The sequence below is a fragment of the Hyperolius riggenbachi genome, chromosome 7 (assembly GCF_040937935.1).
Source record: "Hyperolius riggenbachi isolate aHypRig1 chromosome 7, aHypRig1.pri, whole genome shotgun sequence".
Taxonomy (NCBI): Eukaryota; Metazoa; Chordata; class Amphibia; order Anura; family Hyperoliidae; genus Hyperolius; species Hyperolius riggenbachi.
In genome coordinates, this window is record NC_090652.1 from 220765981 (window position 1) to 220793652 (window position 27672).

Consider the following 27672-nt stretch of genomic DNA (forward strand, 5'->3'; position numbering starts at 1 on the left):
AGGGGTACATTTCAATTTGTTCACATGCACACAGTATTCTGGTAATCTGTTGGCTTGGACCTGTTGAGGTTTTTTTTTTTGTCAGTTCTTTTTGAACTAGTCCTCTGTTCATTGCCTAGCACAAATCAATCTCCCCATGTCTAACCCTAACATTCCCATCTGATTACTAACCTTTTAGTGACTCCTTACAGTGCTTCACGGTAAGATTGGGATGGGAACAGTACTGGGGAAGTACTATACTCACCGATCCCCCTACCTAGGTTGATTGCTTCTACCAGAACTACAGCCAGCCTCTCCTGCCATTTGATCCAGCCTGATTACATTGAAAAAGACTAACCTAGATCAATGCTAAGACAAGGAGAGGTGACTGCTTCCTATGTTCAACAGAGAGCGAGGGCTAATTGGCATTACAGATGTTCAACAATTCCACCTCTTCAAATCTCTGGGATTACTGATCAGGAGTGTGTGCAAGAATGCCCCCTGGGCTGATTAATGCCATACATCTATATTTACATCTCTGAAGCTTAGGTGAAGTCTAAAGTTGCCCATTAATGGTCCAATCTCCCAAATGATGGACTGGATGGGGTGCCATTAATTCTCCGATCAATGATGAACAATTTCTGTTGATCCATATTTTGGAGTGATCGGACCCATCGGTGGAATTGAACGATAGCTTCTGATCAATCAGTGGGTCAATCATTTGTGAAATTGGATCATTAATGGCCACCTTAAGAGAAGGAAATATACGTGTACATGGCACTTTGCTGCCCGGTCACTTTGGCGCAGGGTGAACCAGATGACGGCTCACCCTGCTGCCGATGAAAGTTCGGGCGGCATAACTATTCTCCCTCCGAGTCATAGCAACTAAAAGAAATAAGTAATTTAGAGTCCAGTAATCGCCGGATCCCCGAATTACCTGGCTGCGGACTATAGTATTGCTGCTATAGCTGTGCCAAACTCAGACAGTGCGCGGCATGCGCCAAGTAGCCCTTCCTCGAAATATACTGTAGTGAAAACAGGAAAGTTGTTAAAGGGACTCTGAGCAGTGCAGAAACTATGGGAAGATGCATATCATTTTAAAGCTCTCTTTCTCCTCTTTCCAATGATATATAACCACCCTACGGCTTTTAGTTTTCGCTATTTTCACGATTGAAATTGCAGCGACCGCAACTTTGCCGCGGCAGCAACTTTGATCGCGAAAATAGAGAAAACTAAAAGGCGTAGGGCGACGATTTAGGTGTCGCCAGAAAGAGGAGAAAGAGAGCTTTAAAATGATATCCATTTTTCCATAGTTACATTGTATTACACAGGGCGACTTTTTCTGCTGAATGGAGCTGCTGACTTTGAGAAAAAGTCGCCCTGTGTAATACAATATAACTATGCAAAGATGGATATCATTTTAAAGCTCTCTTTCTCCTCTTTCTGACGACACCTAAATCGTCGCCCTACGCCTTTTAGTTTTCTCTATTTTCGCGATCGAATTCGCTGCCGCGGCAATTTCGATCGTGAAAATAACGAAAACTAAAAGGCGTAGGGTGGTGGTTTATATATCATTGGAAAGAGGAGAAAGAGAGCTTTAAAATGATATGCATCTTTCCATAGTTTCTGCACTGCTCGGAGTCCCTTTAAAGAGACTCCGTAACAAAAATTGCATCCTGTTTTTTATCATCCTACAAGTTCCAAAAGCTATTCTAAAGTGTTCTGGCTTACTGCAGCACTTTCTACTATCACAGTCTCTGTAATAAATCAACTTATCTCTCTCTTGTCAGACTTGTCAGGCCTGTGTCTGGAAGGCTGCCAAGTTCTTCAGTGTTGTGGTTCTGCTATGCACTCCCCCCTCAGGGGGGAAAGAAACACACAAATGATCTCTTGAGATTCAAAAGGAATGCTGTATACAGCCTGCTTGTGTATGGATGTATTTTCTATGTGTGGACATACTGTACATCAACCTACTTCCTGTTTTGGTGGCCATTTTGTTTGTTTATAAACAAACTTTTAAAAACGGTTTTTAACCACTTTTAATGCGGCGGGGAGCGGCGAAATTGTGACAGAGGGTAATAGGAGATGTCCCCTAACACACTGGTATGTTTACTTTTGTGCGATTTTAACAATACAGATTCTCTTTAAAGAGAACACTGATATCTTCAGGAGTTGGAGCAAAATGGATTTGCTGTTGAAGACAAGTCATACAAAAGGGAGAAACTCATAGCAAGTCGTATTATTTTCCAGTAATTAGAATAGAATGCTTTCTAAAATATTTGCTTTCATTTTGGTTAGATTAGGGTAGTGTTATATTTTTATTACTATTTGTATCTCCAATGGACAGACTTCCCCTTATTTCCTGTATCAAAGACACAACAGGAAATAAGATGAAACTTTCTCTAAAGTAGAGTAAATATCTACTATTGACAGCTATCACTAGAATCACAGAGGTGCTCGGATACCTCTTTTTGATATCTGGGTTGTTCCAGATCCAGATAGTAAAAAATCTGGATAAATCCAGATATCTGGAATTGAACAGAAATGGCTGTAAATTAACATCAGGAGGTTCCAGACAGCAGCCGTGTACCACATTGTGTCCAATACACAACTGGGACATCACAGTTTTCAACACAGACATCTCAAAAAAATTAAACAGTTTTTTTTCCAGCAAAATACAGCTATTTGAGTGGCTGTTGACAGTGGTAGCTGGTGACAGTGGCAGACTGGCAGCAGAAGATTCCTTCTGTGTGGTGGGTAGAGATCTCTGTTGTAGAGCTGGTGGTGGCCTGCTCATCCACCATGAGCTCCATCACAGGCTCGGCGTCTTTCTCCTGCAATGTGCGCCGACGACCCTGCTGGAAAATGGCCGCTACACGCTGCTGCACCTCTGCAATGTGACTCCCACTAACAGCTAGGAGTCCAGTGCATCCACGGCCAGTGGCTAGCGGCGGAAGGGACACTGACGCGGCAGAACTGCCGACGGTGGCGGCAATGCTGCTCCCTCTCCTCTTGCCCTTCCTTTTCATGCTGCCCCTCCCCCGGCTGCCAGTGCCAGCAGACATAGTACAATTTTATATGTGTCCAAATGAAGTGGGGTGCTTGTACTTTATTCAAATCAGTAGTACTAGTAGATAGTAGCAGTAGTAGAACTTCAACTAATGGAGTGACAGCAGAGTAGCACACACTGACACACTAACTGTCTGTCTATCTGTCACACTGTAACAGCACTGCAAATAAAGTAAGCTAACTCAATACAAATTAACTTTTTATAACTGGTAGTAGTAGACTAGTTGTAGTAGTACTAGTAGATAGACTAGCAGTAGTACAGTAACCTAATCCCTAATAACTTACAAGCTATACTGTAGCTAAGGCTGGCAGCAGGCCTAGCCTGTGCACACAACAGGCCCTAACCTAGCCTAGCACCTGCAGCACTGAGTCTGACTGTAACACTGACTAAAATCAAAATACAAGCTAGCTAACTAAAAAAACAATAAAATACTGGTGTAGTACAGGTGTTTAGGAGCAAAAACGCAAGGTTTAACTCAGTAATACAGCATTTGTTTAGCCAATAGCACTGGAGATGTCTCTCAGTGAGCAGTCACAAGCAAGGACGAGATTCTCATCATGGCGCCCACCTTTTATACTGGAGGGGCTGGCCAGGGTTCCCATCTGTGATTGGTTGCTAGGGCTTCAGCTGGGAGCCCTCTGATTGGCTCAATGACGTCATGGACGTCATCTTTGTGGGTACCCGAACTAGGTATCTGGACTGATTTCCAGATATCTAACAGGTATCTAAGTTAGCTCGGATAGTGCATTCCGGATTTATCCAGGTATCTGGAATTCGTATCCGGATTCGGATACCAGAAAAAAGTTTGGATATCTGGATAGTTCGGGTATCTGGAATCTGGATGAGCATCACTGAGAATGAGTGTTCGGAGTAGATTTAAGGTCACAGTGAGTTACCTTTGGTCCTGGAAGTCCTGGAAATCCTGCATCTCCCTGTGGTAGAATATACAGAGGTTACTAGTGTGTTGTCTACTCAGTAAAGGTCATTGCTATGAAAAGCACATCATACAACCTGGTAACACAATGCCCTTCAGTTACAGGCCTGAATTTACTTATTTAATTCTGAGACAAACCACTATGTACGTCCTCATTTCACCAAGACAAGCGGAACCATCACCCACATAATTCACACCCCCCTCCCCCCCCACGCAGCATGTGATGAGAAAATAATGCTGACCTTTTCCCCAGGAATTCCTGACGTTCCCTGGTAAAAGAAAGTTTTGTAAAGTTGATTAGACGGTATTAAAACAGTACTCAATTCAGATTAAGAAATTAAGACAAATGTTTAGCAAAGTCACAGTTATGATGTAGTTTAAAGAGACTCCGTAACAAAAATTGCATCCTGTTTTTTATCATCCTACAAGTTCCAAAAGCTATTCTAATGTGTTCTGGCTAACTGCAGCACTTTCTACTAACACAGTCTCTGTAATAAATCAATGTATCTTTCCCCTGTCAGACTTGTCGGCCTGTGTCTGGAAGGCTGCCAAGTTCTTCAGTGTTGTGGTTCTGCTATGAACTCCCCTTTATGCACACTGCCTGTGTGTTATTTAGGATTAGAGCAGCTTCTCTCTTCTCTCTCTTATCTTTTACAAGCTGGATAAATCGTCCTCTGAGTTGGCTGGGCTTTCACATACTGAGGAATTACAAACAAGGGCAAAGCTGTTTGCAGGAAGAAAAGAGCAGCCTGAAACTTCAGTGCATGGGGGAAAGAAACACACAAATGATCTCTTGAGATTCAAAAGGAATGCTGTATACAGCCTGATTGTGTATGGATGTATTTTCTATGTGTGGACATACTGTACATCAACCTACTTCCTGTTTTGGTGGCCATTTTGTTTGTTTACAAACAAACTTTTAAAAACTGTTTTTAACCACTTTTAATGCGGCGAGGAGCGGCGAAATTGTGACAGAGGGTAATAGGAGATGTCCCCTAACGCACTGGTATGTTTACTTTTGAGCGATTTTAACAATACAGATTCTCTTTAAAGCCTTATATTTTAAAATGATATTGTTTTATAAAAGTAACTTCTTCTTATACAAACTCATGTTAGTGAATCTAACATGCAAAATAACCACAATTAGGGAAAAGCCCTTTATGCCTCTGTGCACTGCCCATGTACTTCCCCTTACCCTGCTCCATTATCAGTTACATTTACAGCTGCTTATCACCAGTGAGAGTTGTGAGAGGAAGATTTATGTCACTCGATGTGTGACCAGAACTTGTGTTTTTATTAGGAGTCTTTAGGGGTGCAATTTGATTTGGAATGCATAACTCCTAAGGATGAAACTTAGGGTATCTCATCCCCAAAAGTGACTCAAATGATTTTAGTTTTTCAATTATCTTTATCAATGTATTCATGTCCCCATACATATAGATGACAGTTAGTTGAACTAGGTGGTGACATGTCTATGGGATCCTTAGCTGCCCCATGACCGCCTAACGCCACTCAGTGGCGTCATGTTCCGGGGGGGGGGGGTGTGGAGATTAGCGAGTCCGCGCGCACATCCCCGATTGAGTGACGCTCTGTCAACAGTCTATTGCCCTCCAGGGTGCCGCTACAGTTCTGTTGCCCTCCAGGGTGCCGCTGTCCCCACTGACAGTCACCAACCACAGCTGAGTGTGCCGGTTTCTGCACGTGCGTGGTTGTGTCTGTCCGCTTGCACCAAGTCTTTGTGAACTACACTATTGAGAGATACCCACAGACAAGCCCACGCATGTGCAGTAGCTGGCAACCTCAGCTTTGGTCGGGGATGGGAAATCGGCAGGGCAGCGGAACTACAGCGAGGGGCCCGATAAGACTGCTAGGGACTGGAAGAAGCCCCAGGTAAGTAAATCTAGTCCCCCAGATATCCTTTAAACAACAACTTTTCAGAAAGAATTCATCTTGCTGGTTTGAAATCCTTGGCCTGATGCTTCTATTTTTCTCTGAAACAAGTGCAGTTCTTTCTCTATTCTCTCCATGGACATTAAAATTATTAATAAACTTTATTTATAAAGCACCAACACATTATCCAGAGGTGCACAATAAATAGAGGAGTCACTACGACATGTACACATTCGTGGATCTATGTATCATCTGGGCCTGATGGGTGGTCACATTGTGCCAGTACATCTAACTACACTTTAATGGCTATGACCAGCCATCCAAACTTGAATACAAATCACTATGCTAAATAAAATACAGGTAAGAGGCATTGTGGGAGATGCCATTGTGCCTGTACATCTGACCACTCTCTAATGTTTATGGCCACCTATTTAATGCTAAATATGGTTCATATTGATGAATTAAATATATGTTACTGTTTACGTTAGGCAGCTGAAAGCTATCTAAAGGTGGCCACACACGATACAACAAAATGATCCGATCTCCCGAAAAAAATCGAAAGTTTTTTTTTCATTTGACTGAAAAATCCAATCGGATTTCCCGTTTTCTTCTATTTTTATCGTTTCGGAATGCCAGATATTTTTATTCAATCTTTCTAAAGATTGTATGGTGTGTGTTAGATTGTCAATTTATTAATATACAAACCCTAACAATTTTGTCAGAGTTTCCAATAATTTTTATCATAATTGGGGAAAAATTAAACATAGGTGTGTGGTACATTGGTCAGATTTTTGAAATGTTACAATCAGTCAGAAAAATTGATTGCAATTCTTAAATTGAACAGATATTTAAAAAATTGTATAGTGTGTGGCCACCTTTAGGCAACAGAAAGTGCAGGACTGTCTGTAAAAGCCACTTATATATTACTGACTGAGGGCTGCACCGATCGCAACCAGACAGTGGCTGTCACTTCTGCACTACCTGGCATCAAGTACTACCTATGACCATCAAGTATTTTTCCATCCCAACACCATAAACATACAGCTTGAAGTGACGTACTGCATATCATCTCAAAAATGAAATTATTAGCGTCAAATAAGCAATAAATAACTCCTGGCAGTCCTGGCAGCAAAATGTCATGCATAATTCAGATTACCTGACCACGACCACCAAAACCAAATCCTGATCCTTCCATGTCATCCTAAACAAAAGAAAAATGAACCAGTTAAAAGAAGAAATACCGGTATATAAAGAATGAAAAATCTTGCTGATACAAAACATTATGAAACACTGCAAGTGTTCTGATCTAGTTTTAAGAATGTTTCTGGTTAGCTGATTGCAAGTGGTGTAATAAGAATCGAAGAATGCAGTTCAAACTACCAGGATATGCTTGAGGGCACTTCAGGAAAAGTACCCCTGCTGCATTTTTGATGCGGTTTCAGTTCAGCCACGTTTAATAGGACTTTTTAATCTCACAAAAAATTGGAGAGCAAGCCCACAGGAAAAACAATAGTGTTCTTCCCGTGCATTTTGTTTTGGCAACCAGCCCTTATTTGTCAGTGCTTCTTTTTACTCTTGGTTTGGCTACAGGAACTATCTCACTGCTATTTTAGGCATTACTTGTGTCAAGTTATCAACACTTTTTGCATAATATCAATATTGCCAGGCAGTGGTTATTGCTGCTATTCATCAGGGTGCTAGCGTATGTACTGATTGATTGGCACTCTCCATCCTCATATGTATCTGTAATGATCTGTGCCTGTGTCATCCTGCTGGTAGCAGCACTGAGGAACTTGAGGTGGACTTCCGCTGTCTACCAGCAGATGGCTCTCATATTGCTGGGAGCGGTGCAATTCCTTGGCTCACCAGTAGATGGAACTGTGAAAGATTCTGGCCAGTCACCTGAGCAATGTGCTGCATAAAAGGATGGACTTGCTAGCAGCACATTGCTAGGTCATTCCGTGTGTTTGTTTCCTTGCAGGGTTGTGACTCTGGCCAACCTTCCTGAACTCTGTTCCTGCATTCTGAACTCCCGGTATTGATCCTTGCTAGTCTGACTATTCTCTGTCTTCTGCCATTGTGCTTCGTATTACCTGGTTTGACTCCTGCTTGTATGACTTCCCTTTATGTATGCTGATTCGGATAATGCACTGTTGTATATATTTTGATATTGTGTGTGTTGCTGTATATATTTGTATAGATAGATAGATAGTCAGGGTTCTGGTATTTGTGGTGCATCACGTGTTGTTTGATTGTACGATTGTATGTGTATGGTGATCTGTATTTGTACACTTTGCATTATTGTAAATAAAAACACATTCATTATTCTACTCTGTTGTGCAGACGTCAGTATTTCAATTGTGATCTTCCAGTTTTGTTTAAACCAAAACGATTGCCATGCAGAGATCATGGATCTGCCAGTCTGGTTCCAGTCACGACCACGGTCTGCATGGCCACTCGTTACAGTATCACTATTTTAATGTCTGAGGAAGGACAATTAAGGTTAGGCTTGCGGAGGAATTTGTGTTAGACTCTAGCTTCATATAGCTTAAAGTTAGGAAAAGGCAAAGGTTAAAAGCTAGTGTTAGTTTCTGATTGACATTAGATTAAAAACCACTTCAGCCTACCTTGTTGTTCACCTTATGCATCCGAGCAACTTTTACCTCCCATTCATTCGCCTATAATTTTATCACTACTTATCACACTGAAATGATCTATATCTTGTTTTTTTCCGCCACCATTTAGGCTTTCTTTGGGTGGTACATTTTGCTAAGAATTATTTTATCCTAAAAGGATTTTAACAGGAAGATTAAGAAAGAAGTGGAAAAAATTCATTATTTTTCAGTTTTTGGCCATTGTAGTTTGAAATTAATATATGCTACCGTAATTAAAACTCATGTCGTTTATTTGTCCATTTGTCCCGGTTATTACACCGTTTAAATTATGTCCCTATCACAATTTATGGCGCCGAAATTTTATTTGGAAATAAAGGTGCATTTTTTCAATTTGCGTCCATCACTATTTACAAGCTTATAATTAAAAAAAATATAGTAATATACTCTCTTGACATGCATATTCAAAAAGTTCAGACCCTTAGGTAACTATTTATGTTGTTTTGTTTTTTTAATTGTACTTTCTTTTTTTTTGGTGTGGGAGGTAAACAGTTAATGTTAAATGTAATATCATGTGTATATTTAATAAAAAAATGTATGTGGGTGTAGTTTTACTATTTTGGCCACAAGATGGCCACAGTCAAAAAGTACTAGAAGCGAACGATCTTGCTTCCAGGAACTACAAAGAGGACAGGAAAGACCGCGACCTCTGATAAGAGGCCTTTGGTTTTTCTGCCGGGGACTTAGATCGATGAATGGGAACAATGTTCCCATTCATTGATCTCAGAGCTAACGGAAGGCAGCGGGATCATGCGCCCTGCGCCGCTGCAGCAGCACAGTCTATCTGGACGGATATATCCGTCCAGATAGACTTAAGTGGTTAATATATAGGTCATGGTTAAGCATTGTTCCAAAGGTGCATGATAACTTTGGTGAGTGACTCATGTTAGTGTAGTGGGAAGATGTAAAGCTAATAGTTAAAGAGAAACCGTAAAAATGTTTCCTGAACTACTACATGCCTTATTACCATGGTGATAACTCTAGAAACGTTATTAAAGACAGGAGATAAGCTTAGTGAATTGAGGCCTGAATCAGATAGCAAGTGGTGCAGCATGAGGTATCCATCTTACTTTAACAACAGTGATCCAATCATCCAGTAAGGTGTGGAGCACTGTGCCCAGGACCACATCCTTACAAAACATTAGTGAGTGAACTCCACTGTGTTATATTGACATACGTTATATAACATTAGTGGTATAAATAGTTTATTTAGCCAGTATAATCTGTGTATAGATCCACTATCCATAATGGTCAACAGAAAAAACTTACAAATCCAGCAATAACACCACGTCCAGCAGGTCCTGGTGGCCCTGGAGGTCCCGGTAATCCACGTGGCCCAATGGGCCCAGGTAGTCCAGCTAATCCAGTTTCTCCAGGAGATCCCGCTATTCCAGGTTCTCCAGTGCTTCCCTATTAAATAAACATCTATTGTTAAATCCCTAGCATTATTGACAAGGCATTAGACCACATATTAGTAATTAATATCATACAATTTATTTAATTAAGATACTACAATTAAATCTGATTTTCAACCTATGCTGACAGCAGGAAAACAAACAGCATTGCCCAACCACATTTTAGCCTATAATCTAGATATTCTAATGGGAATCCACCCAAGCCAGGACACACTTATGTTCATACGGTAACCAAAACACATTGCTGGTCTCCTCTATTTGGAGTTACTGGGGCTGTCATGAGATGAACAGATTATTCAACCCAAAGCATATGGAGTCCTGAAAAATAAAAGCCTACCTGTCCTTAGGCTGGATGTCTAACAAAGGGTTATAAGAGGTAAAATCACAGTTAGTGAAAAGTTCATTCAAAGTGTACCCAAGGCAAGGTGTGACTTGATGAGATAAACATGTGTATGTACAGTGCAAAGCATATAAATAACCAGGCTGTTTAAAGGGAACCTAAACTGAGAGGGATATGGATGTTTCCTTTTAAACAGTACCAGCTGCCTGACTCTCCTCCTGATCAATTTGTTGCAGTAGTATCTGGATCTCACACCTGAAACGGGCATGCAGCTAATCCAGTCCGACTTCAGGCTTGTTGAGGGGCTGTGGCTGAAAGTATTAGAGACACAGGATCAGCAGGGGAGTCAGGCAACTGGTATTATTTTAAAAGGAAAAATCCATATGCTTCTCAGTTTAGGTCTCCTTTAACTTGTTGTATTTTGCTGCCTAATAGAGTTAATCTTTAGGCATGGAAGTGACAGCTTCTGTCTTGTTGGTGGGGAATATAATAAACATCACTGATAAGCAGATTACGGCCATAAAAGCTTTCCTGACAGAATACAACTTCTGAGAGCAGAAGGAGATAAAAAAGGTTAAAAGTTCATATATTTTAACTCTGGGACCCTTAATAGACTGCCACTGAGCAAAGAGAGCAAAACATTTAATCTACTTTGTAAATGTTTAAATATAAAATAAAACCATGGAATATCTAAAAAAAGTATTTTTTTAAGAGGAGGAGGATAAATACAATTGTTTATCTCATCAATTTATTTTCACATCAGGTTCACTTTAAAGAAACCACAAACAGGACCTTTTTCCACTACACACGGATTCTGAATGCAGAAAAACTGACCCCGATTAATGCCTATGGGCCTGTTTCCATTAAACGTGATTTTTCTGATGCAGATAAATGATGGATGGCATGTTGCAGATTTCTGCATCAGATTCTAAATGCAGAATAACTGACTCCAATGAATCTTGATGGGCCTTATTCCACTAATGTGTTCACTGTATGGGAAAACGAAAGCATGATGCAGAAATATGCATCAGAAAAATCGTGTTTAATGGAAACAGGCCCATAGGCATTCATTGGAGTCAGTTTTTCTGCATCCAGAATCTGCATGTATTGGAAACAGGTCTTAAACAGCCACATCCAGAAATCTAGATGCAGAACTGATGCAGAACTAGTGAAAATATGCCCTAAAAGGCATTGACCTTGGAGTGATTTAAATAGGGCCATCTGTAAACCTGGAAACATCTGAACCTGATTTACTATGGATCTCGTGAGTCGGTGAGTAGGAAATTTAGTGTGGGGGAGAGTGTAAGCTCAACTACTTCGCTGCCTCTCACCTACATTCTGCATGTTGCGGTTTATCTTCCTGACACTTCTGCCTTCACAGAGGAACATCCGGCTGTGAAGACTGAAGTGTTAAGAAGATGGAGAGCAGCGTGCAGAGCATCAGCCAAAGGCGGCAACATAAGTAAAGTAACACTGTCTGCTGCGGCCCACTCCCACCAACATTCAGGTTCAGTTTTGCTGTATGTGAAACTGAATTTCATACTCGCCGCCTCATCCTTATATATGGGAGCTTTTAACCCCCCCTAGCGGTATGGATGAGCCTGGCTCGTCCAGCAAAAAGATGCTGAAAGCGGTATGCACGAGCCAGGCTCGTCCATGCCGCCAGGGAGATTTCTACTCCGCCGGCTCTGCTTTTTTCACTTCTGTGGGCTTCCCTAGGATGGCTGGATGCTTGTCGGCACACTGTGTGGGTAGCGATCTGTGCAAACCATCCTAGGGAACCCACGTGGAGCCGGCGGGGCAGAGAAGTTGCGGGTCCGTGCGGTGATTCCCCCCTCCCTCAGTGATCCCCTGCCTGCCCACCCTCAGTGACCTCCAATCCCTTTCCACCCTCCCTGCTGCGAATACCCCCTCTGAAGCACCTACCCCCTGAAGCACCGCCCCCCCAATACCCTGCCGTAGCAATCGACTCCCCTCTCCTCCGGGCCCCAAGGCTTACAGGAATGTGGATTACTCACCATCCATCTATCCAGTGGCAGCTGCACACCCTTCTCCACCGAGTACAGCTTCGGTCTGCGTACAGTACCGGGGCGCGGCTTGATGACATCATCAATTTAGAACAGAGTCAGACCGGAGTTTGCCGCCAGATGTTGACAGGGTCAAACATTTGGTGGCAAACTATTTTTTTTTTATTATTGAATTCAATACAATAACCTGTATTGAATTCAATATAAAATGATTACAAAAAAAATTAACCACTTTTGAACCACTTTTTGCATGGAAATCCTTGGGAAATTGAACACCAGGGAAAATAGCAGCCCATATATTTCTCTTACCCTAGATTGCTTTAATCATTTCATGGGATTTGTCTACACCTGAAAGGTGGCAAAACTGGGGCAACTTATTGTATTTGCATTCCAACATGCAATAATGTCAGATGACCAGTCCAACATAACTTACATGCTGTCAAAAATCGTATAACCACTCCCTCTGCACCACACAGCAAATACACACTATGAATAAAAACATCACACAACATACACACACACAACAATTCACTGCAATAATTTACACTGCATGTATAGAGACACTTGTGGGCTTATGCATAACGTGCAAAAAGCCATGATAACTTGTAAAATGGATTAAACAAGCCAAAATAATTGCGAATCACTGAGCTGCAGTTATCCACAATCTGATTCATTTCCAGAGTCTATGATCCTTTGAATGGCATCACCACCCTTTAAGATTTTGTTACCAAATAAGCCTGTTGTGTTCTCACATTTATAGGGAAAAAAACACTAAACCAATGTATCTATTATAAAGACTGTTCACAAGAGTCTCTCTACATGCGGAACCAAAGCTGGGTTCAATATCCTACACTACATGCGGGTAGAGCCAAACACAGCATTACAGAGCATGCTTGGAGCTTGCTGCCTGTTACCTGGGAGACTACATCATAAGAAAAATGAGACAGAATCTCCCTCAGGTAGGGGGGGATTGGAGGCAAGGTACTCTGTGAGATATTAAAAATATTTCTGAGAATAACCCAAATTAAAGGTTAAATTAAGAACAGCAGGAGAAATAAAATGATAACTTACTTTGGTCCCAGGAGCTCCAGGAAGTCCAACATCACCGTCGGTACCCTAATCAGAAATGTGCATATAATTGGCTGAAGTTTTATGGAAGTGTGGGTTTACAGAAGTATAATTACGCTAGCATTAAATTGCTTCAAACTTCAAAAGAAACCACATGTAAATAAATTTACATTTACATATCTGCAAATTCATGTGTCTTGGGTACATTTTATAGTTTTAGATGCACTTTACATGAGCTTTAGATTGAGAGACTGACCTAAGCACATTGGTTCAGTTTAGGACATAGATGTCAAACTCCAGCCGGGGCCATCAAACTTGGCCCGCAAGTGGTTTCCTCTCTTAGCATTATGTTTGGCTCACTCTAGATCACCAGGGAACTTTTTGGAGGTGAAGCCCTAGATCACCAGGAAAGCCATATGGAGAAGGGAGGGAGCACTAAGTACCAGGGAACTGTATATTGGAGGGGGGGGGGGCACTAGACAGCTGGGATCTGTGTAGGGGAGTAAGAAAGGGCCACTAGACACTGGGAAACTGTATAGTGACAGGAGGAGGAATAAGACACCAGGAAACTTTATAAGGGTGGTAGCCAGTAGACACTGAGGTTGACACACTTCTTGGTTCTGGTGTTCAATTTTAGCCCACTTTGCATTTAAGTTTGGCATCGCTAGTTTAGGAAAAGGTGAAGGTAGGTGGGGCACAGATATGTGAATAAATGAATAAGTGGTGAGATCCAGCCTCCTGATTTCCTGGTTCTTCTCACCAAAGAAGAGTCTCACTCTCTCTCCGCTGGCCTCTATGTTGAAGATAATGCACCAGGAGAAACAAGACTCTTCTGAATTGGTGTCTTTGATAGAGGTAGGTGGGCGGTGCTTGGGTAGAAAGCCTAAACTTTAACTGGGAGGATCTTGTTTATGGTGTTCGCAAGAGATCTAATATCTTCCACTCCCAAATGAAATGTCAGTTTTGTCTAGACATATCCTTAAAATGATGCATAATAATGGATAATATGAGCTACTGTATATTTAAAGCAAAATTCATATTTTATAGCGAAAATACTCACCCGCTCTCCTGCTAGTCCAGGGGTCCCTGGGATTCCATCTTTTCCAGGAAGACCCTACAAAAAAAACGAAAAAGTGTGGATTAGCTTAATCAACAAAAACAAGACTAGATCTTTAAATGCAGCAATTGCTTATAACTGCAAGACATCATTCTTAAAGACCTTATAGACAGCAATGTTAAAGCAAACCTGTGTTGGGGGGGGTTAAAAATCAGAATCAGAATCATTTTATTTATCGCCAAGCACGACTTGGTCGTGCCCGGAATTGGGCTTGGCACAAGCAGGTACAGAAAAAAAGGACAGGCAACAATATGCAAAAATTGCATATTCACCACAGTAGTGGGAAGCCTCTAACTGGCTAGAGGCTTTGCAGATATTTTCTGAGGCCACCGTTGCTGCACAGGTCCTTTTTTTTCTTCTGGCCCCTCTTCTGTCCATGCACAAGTGCATCCAGACTGAGTGTAAGGCCCGTGCATGCCCAGTAGAACAAAGACCTCATGCACTGAGGGAAGAAGCAATACACAAGCGGCTTGGTTTTACTGGGCATGTGTGGACCTTACCTGCACATGCCCAGTCTGCATGCACTCATAGAGGGGGCGCGAGCACAGCCACAGAAAAACACATTTGACAAGCCGATTTTTAATTTTTCCATAGGGACCAAGCATTGGACGAACGATCAGGGAAGCCTCTGGACTATTCAGACACTTCCCACTAATGAGGTAAGTATGCAGTTCTTCTCCCTTTTTCACTTCATGCATGCTTTAACGCTATCTATAATTAATGTAAATGTAACATTAGCGATCTGAAGATACTGCTGAACTTCTGGGACAGTGAGGTTGATTTACTAAGGTTGGAGAATGCTAGAGAGCATAAGTGATCCAGCAAACCTGTTTTTTCTTAGGAGTGCCCGTTAATTGGCATCAACAGTTTGCAACCCTATACTGAGCAATTAAAAAAATTACAGTTTGTACTGCTGGATTCCTTATGTTCGTACTGTTCTAAACCATTAAAAGGTTTCTTCACCTTAGAACAAAACTCTACATAACTAACAGTATGTTATCACTATTCAAGCCATTTTAACACTGAATCTCATTGAACGTTAAAGGGTGCCTGAACCGAGTACAATTATTTAAAATAAAGACATAATGTACTTGCAAATTAATAATAAGTACTTACCTTCACTGTCAGTTCCTTTCAGATGCTCACCATTTTCTTGTGGAAGTGCCCTCTTCCAGCCCTAAATAGATCTAGTCGTACTTGTCTCTCCGGAAGCCGAAGACCTTACAGGCCTTCTGCACACGCGTCATCCCCCTTTTTAGGATTGTCCACCTTGGGGTTGTGCGTGCAGGGTCGAACTGGGCCACAGTAGTACAGTTTTTTCCCTCGGTGAACCCTGCCTCCAGGTGTTTGGTGGGCCCCCACTCCTTGTCTGACAGAGCTCCAATTGCTGCCTGCAGCACAAAAATTCTCTTCTCAGTGCTGTAATCACTCATGCTGAGAGCAGTGGCGTAGCTAAGGAGCTGTAGGCCTTGATGCAAATTTGACAATGGGGCCCCCCCAAGCACTCTATACATAAAAATTGATATGACGCACCAAAACCTGCCAATGGCAACTACAGTGTTAGAGGTACAAGAAGGGGATGGGAAATAGCTTGCTAATGATTACCACTGTTCAAAGTATCTATAGAAGTGATTATTATGAGTACAGGACCAATAGAAAGCTAATATTGTAGTTGAGGGAGGGCCCTTCGGGGCCCTGATGTGGTCGCAACCTCTGCAACCTTTGTGGTCGCAACCTCTGCAAAGTAGGACATTACTTTATTTTGAAGGAGGGGACTCTATGCACAGTTTTGCTGGGCAGCAGTGTCTCTGAATTACAATGCTGCTAAGATCATGTACATTTGGCCCTGTCCATAATACATCATGACCATGCCCACCTTCCGGTGCATGGTCACGCTCTTTTTTCACCGCAATCATGGGATGTGTGGGGCCCAGGTTGAAATTTCTTTGGTGGGCCCCCAGTGTCCCAGTCCGACCCTGTGTGCGTGTCCGCACTCAAGAAGATATCACAGGTTCACAGAATTTTGACCCGGAAGCTTTCAAGAGGTCAGCGCCAACTTTAAAATGGAGGACGGAAAATGTTATCAATCACGGCGGATCAATGGAGTGCCAGAGAGAAGAAAGAGTTTGATGCACAGACTATATGGGAGGTGAGTATGATGTGTGCATTCTTTTTTTTTTACTTTTATTTTTCAGTTCAGGTTTGTTTGGTACTAAACATAACCAGAATTCTTACATCCACAAGGATGCTGGCTCTGTTCATGCTTAGTTGGCAGTAATTTATACTATTTCACTAAAAGCTCTTTCTCACAAAGTACAGGCAGAATATGTAAACTCACCGGAGGGCCAGGGGGACCAGACATTCCATCTTGTCCAGGGCGACCAGGCAATCCAGGGGGTCCTGGTATTCCTGTTTGGTTTACTCCAAAGGTTCCTGGCACACCAGGCAATCCAGGTACACCGGGAGGACCAGGTGGACCAGGCAAACCAGGTGGTCCCTGGCAAATAAACAGAAAAGAGGAGGAAAGTTTAGATCTACTGGAATATCAGATAAAAGGTTTCCTAGAAAAATCAGATAAAGGGTTTCCCATCTAAACATCACAAGGATTATTTTCTTACTTGTTTTTTTCTGTAAAGTTGGTCATACATAGTGCAACATCAGAATGATGGAAACACAAGTCACATGCAAATGTCCTATTAATTGGTACAGAGCGATTTTCAAATAGATCTCTTTTCAGAAAATTAGAACGAGCTTTTGCTTGTGATAACATATGTAATGGATCATGATTTAACTTGCAATTCCTTTTTTTGGAAACATGAAAAGGATTATTTCAAAGGTCACATTATTTATGGCCAAAAAAGGTTCAATAATATGTTGATTTAGGGCTGGTTCAGACACATGGTTGGCAGCGGTAAATGTGTCATTCCTGGCAGGCGATAAAGGCGACGTTTAAAGGGATCAATAGCCACTTCCATTCATGTGAATGGAAGCAGTTGTTTTCAACAACGTTACCAGCATTTCCCTTCATTCGTGTAAAGTAGATCTCAAGCGTCTTGCCTCATCCTGGACTCTAACTTCATTGGCCAGAATCGGCTAAGTTTGGGGGTTCCATGTTCCCTATGGGAGGCAAAATGGAACGAGATGACCAAATGGCGGAAAGCACCGCCAATGGTTGCCAAATACTGTTCTGCTCGGTAGAAGAAAATAATTTGGCATCGGAGGACACTGCTGCCCCGACACCTGTGTGAGCCAGATCTTACAGACAAAAATATTGGACAAGCACCATACCATTTAGGTCAATAATATAATCCTGGGATGTGCTAAGGATAAGGAGCACACAACTATAGTAGAACAAAAATGACTATCCAAAAGCAGTACCAGTCCAGGAAAAAATGTAATTATTCATTCAATTTTTTATTATATAAATTATTTTATTTATAATATCCACTCAACACATGAGGAAAGTATCTAAAAGTGATATGCGTAGGAGAGACGGTAAAAATGTAACCAGGGTAATCGAAGATATTCAATAAAGATGAATTAATAATTAAATGATTCTGGGTTGATGCTGCTTTGATTAATATGACTGAACAAATAAAAAAATAATATGCAAAATTTCTCTTCATCAAGCAAACTTTTATTAATTTGTTTTGCTTCAGAAAATTGATTTGAACAAATAGAAAATTCCCAAATGTATTTTTGACTGTAAAAAAAGCTCTGTATGAATAATGCAACAAATGTACTGACTGGCCAGGGCCTTCATGGCTAGTCAGAATCTTTGTCATCATTATGGTCACATCAGGGCTTGTTCACACAGGCAGCAGTGCTGAGTGGTGAATACAGATCAACACCTCTACTGCCCATGGTGAAGTATGAAGCAGTTCAAATTCAAATATGCACATTTTTACTTATCCAGGAAGGTACTGAAATAATGAAAGACGTCTGTTTCTTGAGCTCTTAGTGGTGACCTACCTTAAGGTTTTCCAAATCTGGACCATAACCGGAGCCCTCCATATCTATGAATGTCTGCAATACAAAAGCAGTGGTTACATGACACAGAAAACATACAAAACTCCCCTCAATACTCCCTCACCAAATCTTTGGGCTATGCCAGATTATGCATCACACCGAACACAAGGATGGACCAATAAGTCTGAGTCCTATCACAGTTTCGGTTTCAGCTCACACTTTTAATGTATTTTTGGGTAATACTTTTCATGCTTATTGTCACAGTTCCTAACGCAAATTATTTATCATTTGCACAAAATTAAGTAAGGTGTGTTGAGGTAATTTCTGAAATTTGATCCTTCCAAACACTATAAATATTTGGTGAATCTATAAAAGATGTGAAAAGATGGTGTCAGTAGGGAGTTACCAGGATCCATGACATGATTATGGCTGACCAGAAGCTGACTATTCAAAAAATAGTGGAGCATACAGAGGTGTCATACGGAACTTTAGCATCAATTTTAGTGGATGTTTCCAACATTTAAAAAATGTTAGAACAGCCGGAGGCTGGGTCACAAGAGCTTTTGGCAAAATTCAGAAAAGGCAGATTACAACAAGCTGTTATATTTGAAAAAAAACACTTCAATCCAGAGCGGAAAAAAGGACCATCCATAGAGCAGAAACACCATGATTTTATCTGAAAATTCCACACTCAACCCAGTGCTGGAAAAATCATGGCATTCATCTTCTGGGATGCTGACAGAGCTCACATGATTGACTATGTGCTTTGTAGATAACTTGATAAAAGCTATCAGGAAGTGATCAAGGATACTATACTCCTGCCCACAAGTTGGCTGTTGTGATGACTGCCTTTAAACTCCATCGTCACCAACGTTTTTTGCCAAGCCACCCCCAGGTGATTTAAGTATTCTCCAGTTTGAAAGATCACTTGTGGGAAAAAGGTTTGAGTGCAATCAGGAAGTTGTGGCTGCAGCTTTGGAATATTTGGTCAGTCAAGAGAAAAATTTTCTTCAACTAAGCATTTTGATGACGATAATTCTGAGAAATGAAGAATAGTCCACAACATCTTCTGAATCAAGAAAAAAATCAACTCTAGAAACAAATATCAATATGCAGCCACTCTGCTAAGCTCCTTATTGCACTCAATTGTTGTATGTTCTCTCTGGACCCCCCTTAGATTGCTGTCTTGGATCTGTCTGTAGTAATAGTTACTAACATGCAAACTATAAAATTGACAAAATTATTATTTTTCTCTAAAACTAGCAATACATTTCTTGTGAATAAGAACAAGAAGAAACACGTGTGTCCATTCTGTGACCATAAAAAAAACACTTATGGTATGGTAAGGTGAGAGTGATAATCACTGGTAAATCACCATGGCGCCCACTCATTTGATATAACCCCTTACTTACCAACTTATCCGTCTTGGAGCTGCCTAACCCAGGTGGGCCTGGTGGTCCAGGTGGGCCTGGAGGACCTCTACTTCCAATGCCCGGATCACCCTTTGGGAAAAAAAAACATTTTATTATTATTATTATATATTTAAATAGTGCTGACAGCCGCAACACTTTAAAAACAACATCAAAAATTCATGTAATTATCTGTCTCTTAAAGGAGCTCACAAGCGAATCCCTACCATAATCAAAATCTATAATCATATCATAATAATAGCCTACTCTCTGCCACATGAATACATTATATAACAGTCCTAGCATTCATATGTAATTGTTTTTGTTTTCCCTTGACCTCAAAATTCACCAACTGAAAGTCAGCAACAGGGATTTCGAGGTGATAAAATGAGAAAAAAAATGTTCATATAATTTAAAAAATAATGATATCTTATACTCATGGCATATTTTAATATATGGTTTTTTATGTTTTTTAAAACAAGGATAATGAATTACCAGTACTCTTGTTTTTTTTTTTTTTTTTTTTTTTACGGTAGTGGAACTTGTAGTTCTTTTAAAGGACAAATGAAGTGAGAGGCATATGGAGACTACCATATTTAGTTCACTTTAAACAATACCAGCTGCCTGGCTGCGTTAGGGGTGGTGGTGGTAAGGGTTAGGAATTAGGATTTAAGGGTTAAAAGGACAACTGAAGCTAGAGGGATTTTTGATGCCTTTTTAAAACAAGGATAATTAATTACTCTCTTTTTTTTTACTGTAGTGGAACTTATAGTTCCTTTAAAGGACAACTGAAGTGAGAGGTATATGGAGGCTGCCATATTTATTTCCTTTTAAGCAATACCAGTTGCCAGGTATCCAGTGATCCAGCCATGAACCCTGAACAAGTGTGCAGTACATCAGGCTTTTCTGACATAATTGTCAGATCTGACACGATTAGCTGCATGCTTGTTTCTAGTGTTATTCTGACACTACTGCAGCCAAATGCAAATCAGCAGAGCAGCCAGGTAATGTGTATTGCTTAAAAGGAAATAAATATGGTGACCTCCATATTTTTTTTTAATTAGACACAAATCAATAGTGCAACATACTTGCTGATTTTAATCTTGGCCCCTTTTTGAAAAAAACTGGCATGTGTCCACCCCAGTGCATACAGTATAAGCTGTTACCCTGTGCTTATATTAAATAGTAAACTAGCTTTAAAATAGTAAAAACAACTGCAAAATTGTGAGTGGATATTTGGAATGTTTATAATAATCATTTTCTTAATATTTTATATGGTTTTACGCTATGGGAACGATTCCCGTTAACATTTCTCCTGAATTTTCTCCTATGAGATATTTCATCTTGTTAAAAAAACTTTTTTGAAATTGAATTGAAAAGTATCAAAAAGTAGGTGAAAAAGTTCTGTCAATTTTAGTCTAGTCTACTCTTGCTTGCTGGTGGCTTTAACCTCCTTGGCGGTTAATTTTTTCTGCAAAAATTGCAGAATTCCAATTTTTTTTTATTTTTTTTTAATGTTTCATGTAAAGCTACCAGAGTGGTAGCTACATGAAACACCACTAGAGGGCGCATGTGGCCCTCTAGTCCGATCGTCGCCGGCATCAATAGCAAACAGGGGAACGCGTATATAAGGCGTTCCCCTGTTTGGCTTCTCCTGTCGCCATGGCGACGATCGGGATGACGTCATGGACGTCAGCCGACGTCCTGACGTCAGGGACACACGATCCAGCCCATAGCGCTGCCCGGAACTCATTTATCCGGGCAGCGCAGGGCTCTGGCGGGGGGGCCCTCTTCAGCCGCTGCGTGCGGCCGATCGCCGCAGAGCGGCGGCGATCAAGCTGTGCGCGCGGCTAGCAAAGTGCTGGCTGCGCGCACAGCAATTTACAAAATGAAAATCGCCCCACCAGGGGCTGAGATCTCCCCCTGCGCGGCATAGCCCGAGCTCAGCTCGGGCTTACCGCCAGGGAAGTTAAAGGCGTTGTATTAATATGGTGTTTCAAAATCACCTAGGGGAAAACTTTGTATCCTCGGAGAGAAGAGATGCAGGAGAGGCAGGGAGGCTGCCCGTAAAGGACCTTTATGATTTTGTGTCCAGACTATTTGGTGAGTGCCCAGTAGACTTGGTGTGGTGGAGGTATCTCTATCCTTGGCGCCTCTTGGCCATTCTGAGTAGATGTTGCAAGATTTCTATGTGAAACGACTCATCCTGGATCCAGCACTTATTATACTGGACTGCTCAAAAACTATTTTTGTGCACAGAAGTACTTTGTGTGATAAGTAACCAAATAAACCTGAAGCAAGAAGATCATTTTTTTAATTCAGTGATTCTGATGGTTACTCTACAATTCTGCACCTGTTTTGCACCAGATTTGTTCAAATTCTCATTGCAGTGGTTTTAATAAATCTGCCCCAATGTGTGCAATAATTAAAGTGAATCAAAGCATACATCTGAACATGAACATACCTTATCTCCTTTCTGTCCAGAATCTCCTGGTGTTCCTGGGAATCCCTGAGGTCCAACATCGCCCTGAGTATACCAAACAATAACAAACTCAATCAATACTACATTACGCACTATTGATATGTACACATGCTAGATAAAATTCAGTCTTGGTGTACAGGTTTCCCCGTGTTCCTTAAAGCGGATCCGAGATGAAAAACTAACTTTGACAAGTAACTTGTCTATATATCTTATCTAAAGTTTAGATAGTTTACACAGCAAATCTAGCTGCAAACAGCTTTAACAGTATACGATTATTTATTCCTGTGATACAATGAGAGCGTCCATTTGTCACATTACACACAGGAAAGCTACTCTGCATCTCCACCCTCTCAGCCTGTGAAAACTTCACTCCCCTCTCCTCCCCGCTGCCTCTGAAATCTCTGGCTAGTAACCTCCTCCTCCTCCTGCCCAGACTGAGCTCCCATAAGCCCTTGTTACTAAGGCTCAGAGTGCCAAGGCACTCTGGAGAAGCTGTGGGCGAGGCTTGTTTAGTTTATAGGGGATTAGAGTATTAACACAAAACAAAAAGTGTACTTGGCTTGAGGATTGCCCTATAAACTATATGAAAGGAACACAATTATGCAATGAGTAAAAGTTTATCTCTGATCCACTTCAAAAGACCCGGCACAATGGATCTTTAAAAAAGAGCAGCCCCCGATCACACTGCTCCCCTACATACCCTGCATGTTAGAAGCCATATGGAGATTCTCCATTGTCCCCCCATACCTCACATTACAACAGTACATGCTGCTCGTGTATCCCCCAACAATGTACAATGTTCATTTCCCATGGTGCAATTTTCAGGATCTAACTTGAACCTCACAGGTGACACTAATGGTGTATCTGTGTGTGTACCTTAAAAGGGTATCTGCTGAAGACTGTGCAATGTGTAAAAATGAAAAGAAAATTTTTTTTTTCTTTAATTCTAAGCTCATATAGGTGACTAGATAGTAAATGGGCAGATACATGTTTTTTACGTTAGGTTTAGAATCTGTAAGGCTAAAGCCCACACATTAACTTATGATTACAATTCATACAACCTGCCATTTAGCTCAAATGCTAGAGCCAGATATTATAAAGAACTATTTCTATGATCCAAGTTACCTACTATATACTTGTGAATTGATATATAGCTCATCCTGTGTAATTTGTTTTACTTGGGTGGAGTTCTTTTGTCCTTATGGCTATAAAATATAAATTCAGCCCTGATCAGATCACAGCAATTCTTAAGAACAGACATTATATTTCTTGCAACTGAATATGAATGAGCGTAAGGCTTGGACAGGAATAACTTACAGTTTTGCCATCTTCACCGGGATCACCCTGTAATCAGAGAAGAGATGTCAGTAGGACGTCTGTGACTTGCTAAGCTGAGCTATCTTTACTAAACATCATCTGATTGTCCTTCCTCTGCAATTTCATATGGCTTTTCCATAGTGTGCTTGCCTGCATGGCTTCACCTCAATCTCTATACCACAAAACCATGATTCTCTGTACCTTGTACCGCGCTTGAAACATACATTTACATTTATAAATAGGTTTGGATCCATGGCTGACTATAGAACTTTAGCTGGCCAAAGAGGCATGTTATGACTTGCACGGTCTTGCTTACGGTCCTTCCATTAGGAAAATGATTGTTGCTAGACATGATTACATACACATTCATAAGAAGACACTATTGCTCATTACAGCAGTGCCTCTCACATTTTTATGGTCTATGGACCAAATTAACGTTTGTCACAGTTGCTAAAAATCATCTTCCTGCTTTTTTTTTTTTTATTAGTTGCCATTACAACTAAACAGAACATAATGCACATTTTTGCTCTCACGAGTGGTTGTGTTAACCTTTTTTTTTACACTAAAAAAGAAACAAAATACGAAGGTTTCTGTTACAGTACATGCTAAAGACCATTAGCCTGAGTGGTCTCGATGATGGGCCGCTCCGCACTGCCCATGCATGATCGTTCATGCACAGTACAGAACCTCGCATCTTTAGGAGCAATCAAGGATCTGAAGCCTCCCTTGATGGCAGATTTGAAGGGGCGGGGGTGGGAGGACAGCGCTGGAACAAGGGAATCGTGCCTTAATCTAGTCAGACTTCAGTCAGAAACATGTGATCTGCATGCTTGTTCAGGGTCTATGGCTGAAAGTATAAGAGGCAGAGGATCAGCAAGATGGCCAGGCAACTGGTATTGTTCAAAAGGAAATAAATATTTCAGCCTCCAAATCCCGTCTCACTTCAGGTCTGCTTTAAAACCACCTGATACATCTTTTATTGTGGCATATAGCTCTGACAGAAATCGTTTAGTTAGTGCATTATTAACATATATTCTCTCAAACCTGGTTAAGGGCACTGGAAAGGCCTGGTGATTTCTTACAAGCGAGGCTAACCAATGCTTCAAATGAAGAAAGTGGAATTTCTTAGTGCTGGGGATATGGTATTTTTCCTGTAGGAGTTCCCAGCTTTTTATCCCCTGACCATCCAGCATATGATAAACCGAAGACATTCCATAAGCTTCCCACCAACTAAAAGCTGCTTCTCACAGGCTAGGGGCAAAGTTGGATTATTAGAGACATCATAGGAAAGAAGGATGATAGCAGTTTCCTGGAGTACTTGATTGTGTGTCATATAGAAAGATGCTACTTATAGACACCGCTCCCATCTGAGATGAGAAAGCAGCCATGTGGTACATTGAAATACGCCCAAAGAGGTAACTCACTCCCCTTGTATAAGCTAACCAGATGTAAGATCTGAGGGCCATGGTAATAGTGATTGAGATTGGGAACTCCTAGGCCTCATTTTTGTTTATAGCGGAAAAGTGTAGGCTTAGGAAATCGTATCTGATTACCCCAAAATAAAGACCATAATATTACTTTACAACACCTGGAGGAAATGTGCTGGGACCTTTAAGATTATATGTCCTATTGTCATCGTAATGGAATTGATACAACTTAACCTTGACTTCCGAGTAAGATATTTTGTCACTTGCCTAACCAGAGGGTAGTAGTTGTGCTGAAATAAAGTTGTCACATCACTTTGAAGCAGTAACTCATATATGAAAGAAAGCAGGAGGTGGAGCTTGCTGTTATTATCTATAGTTGTGAGGTCGGAAGCTCCAACCTTCAGATTAGCTTTGAGTTTGTATGCTTAAGGTGCCCATACATGGTACAATCTTTTCATTTTTTTTAAATTAGAGAATTTATTTCGATTATTCCGTTAGCTCGAATATAAAGATTTTTTCCAACATGTCCGATCGGATTTTTATTAAAAAAACAAAACGGATAATCGTTTTTTTTTTTGTTTTTTTTTATAAAAAAAAGGATTCTTTTCAACTTTCATTCGATTTGATCGTTTTGGTCGAATACATGGTAAAATCGAAAGTTTTTATTGTACCGTGTATGGGCACTATTAGATGGATGATCAAACAAATGAAGATTCACAGCTGGGGTGAGGGGAAATTTGCCACAGCAGCTGGGACCCACACAGCTCTATTGGGACCCTCTGGGCTGGTGGATCCAACTTTCTTTTGTAACATGCATAAGTACAAACATTCTTTGAGACAGTATGTGCAACAAATCAGCAGTTTTATAACTTAGCTACCAGGCTGTTTGGCTTTTACCTGTCTCAATAAAGTTGGATACATTTTTAGACCATAGACATTGTGCGGGACCTTCAGGTTTTTTTTCTCCTACTCCTTTGAGTTCAGTCGCCTAGTTCCAGCACTGTCTTGGTGACCGAGGTAGAGCGAAATTCACCTTTTTTGTTGACAAATTATAGCTAATATAACTATAGCTATATCTAATACAGAACAGAGACAAAACCACCATAACAGTTACTTACAGGCTCTCCTTCTTTTCCAGGTGGCCCTGGAGGCCCTGGAGGACCTCTTGGTCCAGTGATCTGCGTCACAGTTGTGCCATCAGCTTTCTGCACAACTGAAGGCCCGGGAGGTCCAGGAGGTCCGGCTGGGCCTGTTTGTCCAAGTTCTCCCTTCTGTCCCTTTGGACCAGGATATCCAAATCCTGCACCACCCTAAAGACAAACAATGACTTGTTCAACATATTGAAACAGGAACCACAAACAAAAGTAAGCTCAAGCGATAGATAGATAGATAGATAGATAGATAGATAGATAGATAGATAGATAGATAGATAGATAGATAGACCGTATATTTCGGACACTCACTTTAATTCCAAGCTCTCCCTTTTGACCCTAAATTAACAGAAATTGAAAGCATTAATGTACTGTATGATCTGTAAACAGATAATTAACAGAAAACAAGAATCATGGTATCATTTATGAAAAGACCACTAAGGCCTCTTTGTACTGCAATGAAATGTTCATTTTCACCAATTTTCATGTTTGTTAAAGCCATATTAAAAGATCATCTAAACTCTGGCAGCTGATTTGTTGTCAGGTAGATGTGATCAATAAAGCAACTCTTATCTGCTATAAATGTGGTACGGCTATAACAGCAATGAATTTGCAGAGTGGGCAGCAGGTGGAAGCGGCTGGCGGAAGGAATGACAGGATCGCTGAATATAGAGCCATAGACGTCTGGCGTCCAGCCGGCCATTCAGCCGAGTGAGCCAATTCCACCTGCTGTGAATTCCCAGGAAACTCACTTCTGAAATAATACTGCACTTTTAGCATTTGACATATAATTAAAGATGTAAAACCCCACCAAAAACAAACTAAATCTTAGTGGAGCAGGCCTACAGCAGTCACCATACCCACCTTGTCCCCTTTAGGGCCTCCACCTGCACTTGTACTGACTCCCGAATCTCCTTTGGGCCCAGCTGGTCCCATTTCACCTCTTTCACCTCGATCCCCTGTGTCTCCTTTCGCTCCCTTCTGTCCTGGTTGACCTGTAACAGAAGGTTCCAGAATTGTTTTGCAGTGTTACCCATTGTCAGCGATGAAAGAAAAATTACCCTAGCAAGGAAATTTCCACTGACCAAAGGAGGGCACTAAGTCATTAAGCAGCTGCCAGCTTATTAATCATCAGTAGCTGGTTTTGATTGGGCAAATGACTTTCTCCTCCTGGGTTTACAGAGATTTTCAAGTGAGGATATCCATTTCCCATACCCATAGTATACCTAACTCTGTAATTTCCATTTACATAAACATAATACACAAATTTATTACATGACTGCTTTGTTTCAAGTGAGAGACAAAAAGGAGGATGCAGAAAAAGAAGGGAGTCCCCTCTAGTGAAGTATGGCTGGATTTTAGTGGAGATACAAAAAGTTAACGTGGACAATTAGCCACTCGTGGT

The 27672-nt window shown here is 41.1% G+C and overlaps 1 protein-coding gene across 3 annotated transcripts in view; it reads right to left on the bottom strand.

Annotated features, from left to right (window-relative positions):
- The window catches only part of COL18A1 (collagen type XVIII alpha 1 chain), a 254440-nt gene that overhangs the window by 40245 nt on the left and 186523 nt on the right, over window positions 1-27672 (bottom strand). For all 3 annotated transcript variants that reach the window (XM_068245278.1, XM_068245277.1, XM_068245276.1), the window contains 14 exons: window positions 27132-27262; window positions 26580-26606; window positions 26235-26426; window positions 23690-23716; window positions 22355-22417; window positions 19894-19983; window positions 18485-18538; window positions 16851-17009; window positions 14456-14509; window positions 13399-13443; window positions 9815-9955; window positions 7030-7074; window positions 4226-4252; window positions 3946-3981 (listed from right to left, as the gene is read on the bottom strand). In XM_068245278.1, the coding sequence (XP_068101379.1) occupies window positions 3946-3981; window positions 4226-4252; window positions 7030-7074; window positions 9815-9955; window positions 13399-13443; window positions 14456-14509; window positions 16851-17009; window positions 18485-18538; window positions 19894-19983; window positions 22355-22417; window positions 23690-23716; window positions 26235-26426; window positions 26580-26606; window positions 27132-27262 (1091 nt within the window). The remainder of the gene's footprint in view (window positions 1-3945; window positions 3982-4225; window positions 4253-7029; window positions 7075-9814; window positions 9956-13398; window positions 13444-14455; window positions 14510-16850; window positions 17010-18484; window positions 18539-19893; window positions 19984-22354; window positions 22418-23689; window positions 23717-26234; window positions 26427-26579; window positions 26607-27131; window positions 27263-27672) is intronic.